Here is a 12,618-nt window from a genome sequence, read left to right as displayed (position 1 = left end):
ATACACACTCCTTCATTTACCCTTCAGAAGCCTACACCATTTTTATCTTCATTTTACAAATGAGAAAACAGCATTAAGGAGTGTATAACTAACTTGCCCATAGTAAGGGATGGGGTTTAAAGCTAGTTTCTCTTTTTTAAATTTGTGAGGGGTGGTGTGTGTGTGTGTGTGTGTGTGTGTGTGTGTGTGTGTGTGTGTATGTGTTTGTACGTACAGTGCCAGAGAAGCCAGAAGAGGGCATAAATCACCAGGATCTAGAAATGCAGCTTGCTGTAACACTCGTGTGCTCTGGGGATCACACTCACGTCCTCTGGAAGAGGAAGAAGTGCTCTCACCCACTAAGTCATATGGCTATCCCCAGAAACTTGACTTTTTGTTGTTGTTGTTCCCATGGAATTCAGAGCCCAAACCTAAACCACAATGCTGTTACTACCCTAAACACTAAAGCAGCTTGATCAGTTTTCTGAGCAGGGCTGGGCTGACCAGAATCCTCCATAAGCTTCCACACCCCAAACACAGCACATGGGGAACTAGAGGAAACAGCCATAAAAATAATCTAAGCACAGCTGGGGTTGGAAACAGATAAGGAAACTGGGGGTGAGAACTTGCTCTAGTACCTGGTCCAGCACAACCCTTCCAGTGGATGGACTGCACCAAAGTTTACCAGTGCCATACCTGTCACTGAGTGCCACTGTCCATCACACAGAGACTGCTTTGGTGTGATTGATGTCGAGGTCCCGCCTGCCTCACTGTTCATAGAGGCTGTGACCTGAAACACAGAAACATTTGGCTATTTCCTCCAGAAGGGCTCGTGGGGCCAGCTTACCCTGTCCTCTTCCCCAGTAGCATGCTGGATGTTGGCTCCCAACTCCTGTACTGGGTGACCACACAATGCCCAGAGCTTCCAAAAATTCCTTGCTCACTCGTTCCAGGCAAACAAACCAAACTACAAACCCAGGTCCTGCCTAGATAGCTGGCAACAGCCATGCTTGCCTGCCTCCCCAAGTCCTCAGAGGTTCCTGACGACATCCATCTCTCCTCAGCAGCTCCTGTGCAGCAGTACCTCTGCCGACAAAAACACCTGAACTTTGGAAGGCAAAAATGTGGCAGAGGTCCACACCTTGCTGCAAGAACCAGCCAATCATAGTAATCCCCCCCAAGAGCACGGTACATCACAGGGCTCTCATCCAGGACATTAGGCTACAGACTGTACTGGACAGGACATGTGTCAGGTACCAGGCACTTGGCACATTGTAGGCAGAATCCCACCTTCCCACTCTGCAGGCTGGAGACTCCTCCAGGAATTCCAAGGGTTGAGTCAAGGTGAATAAAAGGAGAAGGCAAAATAAGCGTATTTATAAATAATTTATCTCTGATTTGCCTGTAGCCGCATGGGGCAGGCCACTCTCAAGCAGGTTTTGAGCTAACCAATGTCCCTGCAGTTATGAAGGTCACCAAGTCTTGATTTCGTCTTCTTGGTGTCACTTCCTTTTTGGAGGCGGTCACTGAAGACCCTCCCTAAAGCCCTCCTCTGAAAAGCCAGCCACCACATGCCCACCACCCATGCAGGCATTGCTTCTTCCTTTGCATGGTGGAGACTCACACTGACTTAATGTCTACAACTTCAGCGTGAGTAAGATCTACGGGCAGTTGTTGGCTGCTGGGGAAGGAGTGTCATTTTCTTCAGAGGGCTATACACTGGCAGATTGTCTATGGCCTGGCAAATATCCCTCACCAATGAGCCCTGTGAACAAAACCAGCTCAGCTACCTGGGTCCCACAAACCAAAAAGACAAGAAAGTTGAAGAAAGTAGGAGGGGCCCAGAGAGAATCATGGGTAAATATGATCTGAATTCATTATGTTCACTCATAGTAATGTCATTAGGAAACCCATTATTGTGCATAATTATCATATGCTGATTAAAATCTTCAAAAACAGGACATAGTGGCTGGGACCAGAGTATGGTGCTGAAATAGACTCCTTACATAGAGTTCAGAGACTCTGCATTTGATCCCTAGAAATAGGAAAAAAAAGTATTCTAGGAGTTTGAGCCATTTTATTGTCATCTGGGACATTCTCCCCATTTTTAATAAACTGTAGAAAGCTAAATGAAAGAAAATGGTACAACATTCATCTTTAACTCAAGCCCTTAGCTACAGAGAAGATTTCTGAAAGAATTTCATTTCAAAGATATAAAATGTGGTTGTTGAAAATGGGATATTGACTTGGGCCCGTGAGGGATAGGAACGCAAGGCAGCAAAAGAATTGCTGGAGGAAAAATCCATGAAAAGCCACGGGAGAGATGGTGTGGTAGCCAGTCAGCAGCTTAGCCACAGAGACCAGAGCACAAAAATGCAGAGAGAGAAAGAGAGACAGAGAGGAGAAAGAGAAAGAGAGAGAGAGAGCAGAGGGTCCAGAGCAGATTCCATGGACGAGAGAGAGAGAGAGCAGAGGGTCCAGAGCAGATTCCATGGGCGAGAGAGAGCGAGCGAGCAGAGGGTCCAGAGCAGATTCCATGGGCTCAGGGCACTAGCAATGGATGTGACCTGATGTAGTCTTGGAGGGGAAGAAAACCATGGGTGGGGTATACGGCATTTCCTCTGTTCTTGACAAAAGCTCTAGGATCGAGAGTTCGCCACATTTGTCTGCAGCCACACCAATGTACCCACTCTTGTCTGACCTCAGAAGTGAAGCAATGTCTGACTTGATTAGTACCCAGATGGTAGAGTTATATCTATATTTTATAGACCCTGAAACTGGGTTTGAAAGAATTTGAGCAGCTTCCCCAGGAACCTATAACTAAGTGTTGTCTCTAGAATTCATCTCAATTTGTTTGATGTTTCTCAATTTCAAAGGTGAAGCAGAGGAATTATGAGACATGACTCGCTAATAAAAAAGTAGAGAGTCTCCAAAGCAGGTATACTATTGGGTTCCAGGTATTGGCATAATAAAATTCCAGGTTTCTTGGGTATAATATTGGATTCCACCTGTACCCTAACTTCAGACTTGCTGAGTCTGTTAGTGAGATCTGGCTCTCTCTCCCCTCCCAGGTAAGCATACCTTTCCCGTGTCCATGTAAACACTTAAGCGCTGTCCAGATTGACTTCCAATGTGTATTAAGGTCCCAGTGAGACTCCTCGGGCGAATGCTGACAAGGAGCTGAAACTCTTGGCCCAAGGACACAGAATTGTCTTCCAAAAGAAAGAACAAGAAACAGTTAACACCCATAATTAAAGAAAGAAGACAGAGTTCTTCAGACTTACAGTTCTTACAGACTCACCCAGGACCACATGGCCTCCTCCTTGGGAGAAATAAATGCCTTTCTCCAAAGAGCCACCTGAGCAGGGAGATACTCCAAACCTCGCAGAGGGGGGACCCAGGGGTTTTGAGTTCAACTGGAAGTTCTTCAGGCACCCCACAAAGCTGTGCTGAGGGAGGCTCTGTAATGAAGCAGAGGATAAACAGTTCATGGCGTGTGCTTTCCAGAAAAGTTGAGGGGTCGACCAGAGACTTGTGGGTGTTGAAGTTTGAGGTGCCACTTAACCAAATGCTAGGAGTGGGTGGGGGTGGAAGTTGCTAGTCTGTGCTCACATAAGAACAAGGAGTCTCAACATGACTCTGGTTCACACAGACAGAGCTGCAACACAGGGAAATTACACCTCACAGTTTAAATATCTCACTACTCTTTGTAGGCACAAACCATTTCTTAGGGCTTTGTGAGCCAGCGGGATAGCTTAATGCCAGGCAGCTGACTGAAAATAGTCAAGTGCAAGATGGCTCTCCATGTCGTTAGGCTTGGTGTACTACCAATAAACCATGGATGCTGTGGGGTCCAAAGGAGATACTGTGTACTACCAATAAACCACGGATGCCGTGGAGTCCAAAGGAGATACTGTGCACTACCAACAAACCACAGATGTGTGGACTCCAAAGGAGATACTGTACACCTCATCAATGCCTTTGTGGAGTACCCCCAACTGTCTGAAGTGGGCCTGGAGCAAGAGTTCCCAATCCGGATGTAGGTTTCTGAGGATTGCAGTACCTTGCCGTAAACAGCAGAAGCTCACTGCGTGCACACCCACCGTCCAGGGAATGAACTGATGGAGGAGGGTCATCTTTCTGTCTGTTGTTTCATTGGTTAACTAATAAAGAAAACTGCTTGGCCTCTAATAGGACAGAAAATTAGGTAGGCGGAGTAGACAGAACAAAATGCTGGGAGAAAGAAGCTGAGTCAGACGGTCGCCATGATTCTCCCACTCCAGACAGACACAGGTTAAGATCTTCCCTGGTAAGCCACCTCGTGGGCTACACAGATTATTAAAAATGGGTTAGATCATTTAAATGTAAGAGCTAGCCAATAAGAGGCTGGAACTAATGGGCCAAGCAGTGTTTAAAAGAATACAGTTTCTGTGTAATTATTTTGGGTAAAGCTAATCTGGTGGCGGGACACAGCCTACCACCACTCATATTACAACAATGAACAGTAGTATATTTGCCAAACTCACAATACATTTACAAAATCCCCAATTTTTTACAGGTAATTTTAAGGAGCATGGCGCCCTTAGAGATACACATGGTACTGGTGGCAGGTGGCTGGAAAGTTCTCTTCATCAATTTTTTTTTGACAGCTAATTTTGTCACCACGACAAGATCTGGAATCATCTAATAGATAAGCCATTGGGCATACCTGTGAGAGAGCTTCTAGACTGGAAAATTGAGGTTGGAAATCCGCCCTAAATGTAAGTTGCACCATCCTACAGGTTAAAGTCTTCACCCATAGAAACGCAGCCGTTTCACCGTTTCTCTTGTGCCAGTTATCTCACACTCTCGCTACCATAGTGACTGCACCTCAGAACTGTGAACCCAAACAAACTCTCCCTTCCCTAAGCGGCTCTTGTCATATTGTCAGGCACTTCACAGAAACGGGCAGTGCCTAGCACCTTTCCTCATTTTATCACGCTAGACAGCCGAATCCTTACCTGAAACCAAGTACAGACACTGCAGGTCAGGTGGTGACCCAACCGCAAAACGCAAGGCTGGCTGCGGTTCTGCTGGTCAGCACCTCTACTGGATTTTATATTCTTACAGAGAATCTTAAAGGTCCCAAAGCCCATGCTAAAAGCCTGCCAATGGCATTACTGGAAGGTTGTTCACCCTTTAGGAGGCAGTGGGGTCACTGCTGGCATGTTCACCCAAGCCATCTTGGTCCTCACCTCACTTTTTTGGCTCCTGGCCACCAGAAGGCAAGTAGCCTTGCAGGGTTAGATATTCCCTGCTGTGATGTCCTGCCTTGCCACAGGCCCGAAGCAACATGGCCAAGCAACCATGTTATAGTAAAATTAACCACTTTGTATGTCAACTAAATGTTCTTTAAATAGAATATTATCAATAGGTGCTGTCTGTCTGCCCCACTTAGGAAGCTAGGTGTCATTAGTGAGGTTTATAGGACCTATCAAGGTCAGAGGAATACTCTAATCACCCCTGAAAAACCTGTGATTTTCCTGAGAGGAAAATGGGTTTAGAGGATGGAGAAAAGTCAGTGTTAACAGTAAGGACCCTTATCATATGCCATAGATACCATATCACATATTATATAAATATGGCATGTAGTATTAACAGTATTGTAGTGTTAACAGTAATGTAGTGTTAACAGTCAGGACCCCTTATCATATGCCATAGATACCATATTACATATTATATAAATATGGTATGTAGTATTTATGATAAACATGAAAAAGATACTTCATATAAATATAGTACAAAGTGCTATTTTATTCTTTGCTGTGACTTTGGTACAAAGAATGGGCCAGGTTGTACTCCATGCAACTACCCCAGCTCTGGCTGGATTACCCTGAAGCACTAAAGTCTAAGCTGGTGGACAAAGCCTGCTTTACTTACATCTTTCCAGGCCATATTCAAGCTTGGGCCCTTCCCTAGCTCATTGCAAACAAACATCACACCAGAACATTTCCCCAACTCTTGAGGAAGGGGCCAAAGCTGCATTTGGGTAAAGGATAACCCCTAGACCTGAGCTGCTCACAGTACCAGTGACCTTAAGTGGCATGGACAAGGTCAGGTACATAGGACACCCCTATGTCCTATGTACTATGGCAGTCAGCACTATGGCAGGGTGAGTGAGAGACAGAGGAAGAGAGCAAACAAGAGGGCTGTGGCCCTTTTGAACTTGACAAGGACAGCAACTGTAACTCGTCTTTGGTGTCAGGACATTCTCAACATAGCTTAGTTCGAGTCTTGGGCTAACACTGTCATTTCAGGGAAGAACAGTATGATGCATGTGGTCTGCAGACATCCTCGTGTTTTCCATCTGGGGCTAGAGATCGAGCACAGACGCCTACCCCACCAGGCACAGTATTTACTGCAAGCATTTCTTCCTCTTCTTCAATTCTCTTTGGGGCTTTCTGGTTAGAAAGGGAACACACTTGGCTCTACACCAATGATAGTGTGTCTTCACACCAATGCTAGTATGTTTTCTTAAATCCATCTTGACTTCCCTGCAAGCTCCTCTCTCCACAGGAACAAGGATGGGCCAAGCATCTAGCTGACTCCAATGATGCTGCTTCCTCTCCATGAACTCATGTTTGTGGCTATTTATAATTTATGATCACGGACATTGGGCTTCCACTTATGAGAGAAAATAAAAGGTCCTTTAAAATACATTTCAATTCAACAGTGAGTTGGTAGGCAGTGAAGGAGGAAGTGTATGCTTTTGCTAAGGTTTTGCAAAGGCAGCAGAGACCGCCAAAGCTTGGGACACATCATCTTCCCCAAAACCTCTGCCTCAGGCTGGAGACGTGGCTCAGCGGTTAAGAGTACTATCTGATCTTCCAGAGTTCTAGATTTAATTCCCAGCATTCGTATGGCAGCTCATAATCTTCTATAGCTCCAGTTGCTGGAGAACCAGATACACTCTTCAGGCCTCTACAGGTACCAGGTGCATATGTGGTACATAGACATACATACAAATACAACATCCACACATGAAATAATAAATCAACAAGCACACACCCCTGTCCCTTTCCCCGGAAGAGAAACTGAGAGTCATGTTTCTAATGCCATAGATAACCCCATGGTCACTTCTTAAACACCCGTGTCTCAGCCTAGACCTTATACATAAGCCTGGGAGTGTCGAGCGGGCACATTGTGGCTTTGAGAACACTGGCTATGTCAAACAGTTATTCAAAGAATTTTGAAGTCTTCAATGTCTCATGTAATAACAACTATAATGAGAATTACTTTTTTTTTCTAGCTTTACCTTCAACTTCCTTGATGGTGACGACCCCAGGTAAACCTGTGCTCTGGGGATGATGGTAGAATTTCCAGGCCAACTGCCTTCCTGGGCCCTTAGCCCATCCACAACCAGGTGCACCCTTCCTCCACTTTGTCCAAACACAACCTTTACAATAAAGAAAAGAGTCAAAAGTTTACCTCTGTTAACTAGTACCACATTGTTTTTGTTTTTATTTTTTCAAGACAGGGGTTCTCTGTGGCTTTGGAGCCTGGCCTGGTCTCACTCTATAGTCCAGGCTGGCCTCGAACTCACCGAGGTCCGCCTGCCTCTGTCTCCTGAGTGCTGGGATTAAAGACATGTGCCACCACGGCCCAACTTAGTACCCATATTTTAATAGTGGTCATTGGAAATATAAAAAACCATTTTTCTATCCTTCAGTAGCTTTACAAGGAGGGAAAAGTCTTTTCTTGTTTATCATTGTGACCGTTGTTTCATGAGAACATGTCAGAGATTCAACAGCTGCCACGAAAGCTGAGTTAAAGACGGATCCGAGGGGTCTAGAGAGGTAGACGAGGTACAAGCTGACTGAGGTCAGAACAGTCTGCACAGAGCTGAGGGCAGGGCAAGCCAGGGCGAGGCTCTGGAGCAAGCAGGAACTGGACATTCCTCCTGCGTCACCAGGGGCAAGCATTCTCTTGGCTACGACTTTGAATCCTCGTCTGCTCTCTCAGTGGTGATGGGACTCGCGGTTCCAATGCCATCAGTAGAGGTCTAAATTATCCCCAAACAATTCTCTGTATCTCTGTCTCTGTCTCTCTCTTCCCTCCCTGCCTTGCCCTTAGCCCAGCTACTGGTCCAAATCATAGAAAGCAGCACTGACTTCCTCCCTTGGGGTCACTTCACATGCAGCCATGCAGCTGTCTGTCTTGTTCTTCTTTCTGCGTATGTCCTGGACCCCACTGCTCCCCACTCCCACCTCGGCCCCCAGATAAGGGCAACAACATCTCCCTGCTTTCCCTACTTCTCTTCTTGCCCCAGTCTAGTCAAAGAGTTTTTGCAAAAGTCACTACGTTCCTGTCTGTGCTTGACCAGTTCAAGATGCTTCAAAAGCTTTAGAGACACTTGTAATAGAATCCCAAGGCCCAGCTGGGTGTAGTGACACATGCCTGTTATTCCTAGTCACTTGGGCTGATGCAGGAGGATCTCAAGTTCTAGGTCAGTCTGGAATACCTGGTGAGTTCCAGGACAGCCTGGGCTGTACAGTGAGATCCCATCTCATAAACGAATGAATTAGCCATAGCTGAAGGCACAGCTTAGCGATCCCAGCTCTCTGGAGGCTGTGGTAGGAGGGTTACAGAGTCAAGGTCAGCATAAGCAGCTGACACCCTATAGCTTAATGGTACAGTGCTTACCGAGGTCTATGAGGCCCTAGATTCAAATGTTAGCATCGCTAAATAATACATTCATAAACGCATACATACTTACAGCCAGCACTATATGTCCTTAGTTTGGCCTTTGAAGCTTAAGTTATCAGAGCCCTGCCCACCCCAGGCCCCCAGTCCTGTCCCTTACAATGTTGTGGTCTGCTCACTGAGTTCACCCCAGCACCAGTCCCATGAATTCCCGTGGTGGCTGCCTCCTCCAGGAGCCTTTCCTGACTACTTTAACTAAAATAGTACCCTCACTCCGACTTCCTATGGTCCAGCCAGACTAACATTTCCCCAGAAGTCTAGTATCTGACATTACAGTCAAGATGTTTATGTGAGCCAAGAGAGCAGCCCACTCAATATCTGTTGGGTATTAATATCTGTTGGGTATTAATGAGTGGAACTCATCAGGTCACTTGGGTTCCATCATCAGAAAAGCATGGCTTCCTTTCTAGTGTATGCTTTTAACTCAGCCTAGAGCTGGAATACTAGGGATGCAGTGAGAGAAGGCTTTCTGCTTGTTTATTAAAGAATACTAGGTACCCAGAGAGAGGCCCAAGAGCGAGCTCTGAGAAGAGGAGCGGTCCCGTGTGTGGGGATGGGAAGTAAGCTGGGGCAACGTGAAGTCCAGGGGGATGGGAAGTAAGCTGGGGCACCGTGAAGTCCAGGGGGATGGGAAGTAAGCTGGGGCACCGTGAAGTCCAGGTAGTCAGGGATGGGATCACAGAAGTAATGATTTGAGTCTGTCTTGACACTCAGACTGCCATCCAACATGGTTCATGTGTGTATGGCAGTCTGTCCCAAGATGCTGGGCATCCAGTGTCCCTACCTACACAGACTCTCCCTCTACATATGCCAGGGTTCCTGGGAATAATTCTAGACTCTTCACTTTGGTGACCGAGGCAGTAAATTCTGCACCAGCTGGAAGTGTGGACTGGGGATCCCTTCTCTGAAACGTTTGGGACCATAAGTGTCCTAATCTGTTTTCTGCTTTTGGAATGTTCATATATACATAATGAGACATCTTAGAATGGAACTCAAGTCTAAACACAAAATTCACTCATGTTCAATATGGTTACACACAGAGAGGGAGAGAGAGGAAGAAATTCTATATATTTAGTATTTTGACTATAATCTGTTAAAGAGGCTAGGAGTGACATTTTCTGCTTAAGGTACTCTGTCTTTTCTCAAAATGTTTGGTATCTTGGGCAATTTTGGATTTTGGATTATTTCAAGATGTTTAACCCATTTTCACACAGTCCCAGCTCTCACCATGTGCCACTTTCCGTCATGGTATTTCTTCTTGCTTCTGAGCCTCAGTTTCTTTCCTTCTGCCCCCAAAGCAAAGACGACATGTCCTTCTGAGAAATAAAGAGCCATGAAGGAGTTCTTGGTGCCTGTGTAAAACACCAGCCCTTTGGAAGATGTTGTCTTTATGTCCATGGAAAATTGTGACCTGTGGATAAAGAGAAAGATAGGAGAGAAGAATTGGGCATGCTGGCCTATGACCCCAGTTCCCAGGGGCCAGGAGCAGGAGGATTACAAGTTTGAGGCCAACCTGGGCTGCCGAGATGTCTTCAGGTATACAGCAGTGAGATGTTTTCTTTCATAAATAAATAAATAGAAAAAAAAGGAAAGAAATGGACAATGGAGGGAAATAGATGCTTTCAGTTTCCTGCAGCTCAGAAGATGAGTGGAGGTGAGCCCACTCCCTAAAGATGCAGGGGCTTCCAGAAGTCAGAGCACACTGGCTGTTAATACAGTCAGTACAGTTTCCTGAGCACCTCTGGAGGAGTTGCACAGATTTCCTATGGCAAGTTTAGCTAGTGGTATAAGTCCTAGCATATGGCAAGAAGTCTAGCATATGCTAGTACTTTAAAAATCAACATTAAAATTATGGTAAAATTCACATGTCCTAAAATTTATCATCTTCATCACTTCTGAGTGTCCAGTTAATTAGGGTTGTGCTAATTCATAATGATGCACAACCATTTATATAGCTCCTCTTGGTGTGAAACACAAACTCTACCCTGTAACCAATTCTTCATTTGCTTAGAGACTGGCTACCCCCCCCCCCCCCCGCCCCGTCTCAACGGACCTGACTGCTCTAGGTATCTCATGCAAGCGGAGCCACACCCTCACTAATATAAACTGTTTATACCCAGTGAATGTGCTTTTTATTTGTGTATCTTCATGGGGAGGGAGGTGGTAGCAGGAACATGGGCAGCTTGAATAATGAGAATGTGATTTGGGCATCAGGTGAGTGGGACAGGAGTGCTCTCCCCATTTCTCTGCCTCCCCCCACCCCAAGACCTCAACTGTTCTGGAAGAGGAATTAGAACATACTATGTAGCCAATAATTGAAAGCTAGTATTAATTTACTTGATGGCTTAATATCATTTTCAGATCAAGCCAAGAAAACTTCCTATTCATCCATTCATCAAGCCAGCTAACCAAACAACAAACATTTACTGAGAGTTCAGTAGGTAGAAGGGACTGTGCTAGGCCCCGGAAATACAGCCATAGAATTATCTATGGTGCATGGGACCACCAACAGGTTCATTTAGGACAATATGAAAAGGCAGTAGAGATGCAGGCATCAACGGATGTCTGTGTTGGCTCCCTGCGGTTCATGTCTAATACCCAGTAGAGGACCCAGACCAAGTTCATCTTGCTACTGTAGCTATATGGGCAGGTTCTACTGCATAGTACACATTCAACAAATATAGTGACTAAATTGAGTTAAGGAGGAAATGAATAATTCAGAAGTAGAATCTGATGACAACATTATGCTGTTAGTTCTTTGCTTTTCAACATTGTGAGTCTAAGATTCACATTTGTTCATCAGACAAACAAGTTTCCTAGAGGGCAATGTTCTTCAAGATGAGGAAGAACCCATATTTGTTAAATGAATTGCCCAGATGGCCCACAGCTCCATGTTTCTCCTGACGTGTCTGATTGCCTGTGCCAACTTAAAAGACTATTGGGATGCACTCCAGAACACACAGCACATCACAGACGTGGGCTCGGCTTTCAGGCTTGACTTTAGCTTCCCAGAGCTATTTCTTAAGGCAGTCTTTTTGCAGAAAAGGCTAATTAACATTTCAAAAAGGCAGCAGTAGATTCGCCTCCTGGAACTGGAACCAGCGGAGCAGGGCAGAGCAGCCAGGAGTCCCCCTGCCAGAGGAAAGGGAGCACAAGAGCATACGCTCACATATTCACTGCAGGGTCCAAGTGACAGCGCCAGCTTCGTGGGACCGTGGGAACACAGCTAGGACGCAAGCTGGATGAGGACAACAGCTCACACCGGAGCTGGCAACTTCTGAAGACATGATTGTTAAAACATTTGGGACTGGGGTAGTTTATGAGTGCATATGCCAGTGTGATTTAGAGACACACCCTTGGCATGTCAGCAAGGGCGTCTTCCAGGGAGGTTTAACTGGCTGGACGTCGGCAGCTCCACTCCATGGGCTGGGATCCCTGACTAAACGAGAAGAGGGTGAGCTGCCCATCAGCCACCAATCTCTCTGCTTCCCGACTGTGGGTGTAATGTGACCTTATGTTCCTGCTGCTTTCTCTGCCACATGGACTGTGCCTGCAAACCATGAGTCAAATGACTTTTCTTTCTTGTTTTTATCATAGATGAGAAAAATAACTAATACTGTAATGACCAGCTTTCTACTCCTTACCCCACTCCCATCCCACTTCACCTTCCAATATGTTACCTGGATGAGAAGGTATCAGGGTTGACTGTGAGCAGGTCACCATGCTAAATGATGAAGGGAGAAAATGCTGGGACCTGCAGTGGGGGAACTGGGGTGGGAGGCGGTGGGGAGCTGCAGTGGGGGAGCTGGGGTGGAGGAGCTGGGGGTGGGAGGTGGTGGGGAGCTGCAGTGGGGGAGCTGGGGTGGAGGAGCTGGGGTGGGAGGTGGTGGGGAGCTG

General features: G+C 46.1%; 1 protein-coding gene across 1 annotated transcript in view; it reads right to left on the bottom strand.

The window, feature by feature from the left end:
• Lama3 (laminin subunit alpha 3) overlaps positions 1-12,618 on the bottom strand; it is a 220,910-nt gene that overhangs the window by 3,035 nt on the left and 205,257 nt on the right. The window contains exons 69-73 of the mRNA XM_005355767.3: positions 9,949-10,132; positions 7,274-7,414; positions 3,281-3,440; positions 3,061-3,191; positions 676-769 (exon numbers count right to left, since the gene is read on the bottom strand). Of these exons, the coding sequence (XP_005355824.1) occupies positions 676-769; positions 3,061-3,191; positions 3,281-3,440; positions 7,274-7,414; positions 9,949-10,132 (710 nt within the window). The remainder of the gene's footprint in view (positions 1-675; positions 770-3,060; positions 3,192-3,280; positions 3,441-7,273; positions 7,415-9,948; positions 10,133-12,618) is intronic.

This window comes from Microtus ochrogaster, chromosome 18 (assembly GCF_000317375.1).
Source record: "Microtus ochrogaster isolate Prairie Vole_2 chromosome 18, MicOch1.0, whole genome shotgun sequence".
Taxonomy (NCBI): domain Eukaryota; kingdom Metazoa; phylum Chordata; class Mammalia; order Rodentia; family Cricetidae; genus Microtus; species Microtus ochrogaster.
The sequence above is the reverse complement of the archived record's forward strand: the minus strand, read 5'-3'. Positions and strand labels throughout refer to the sequence as shown.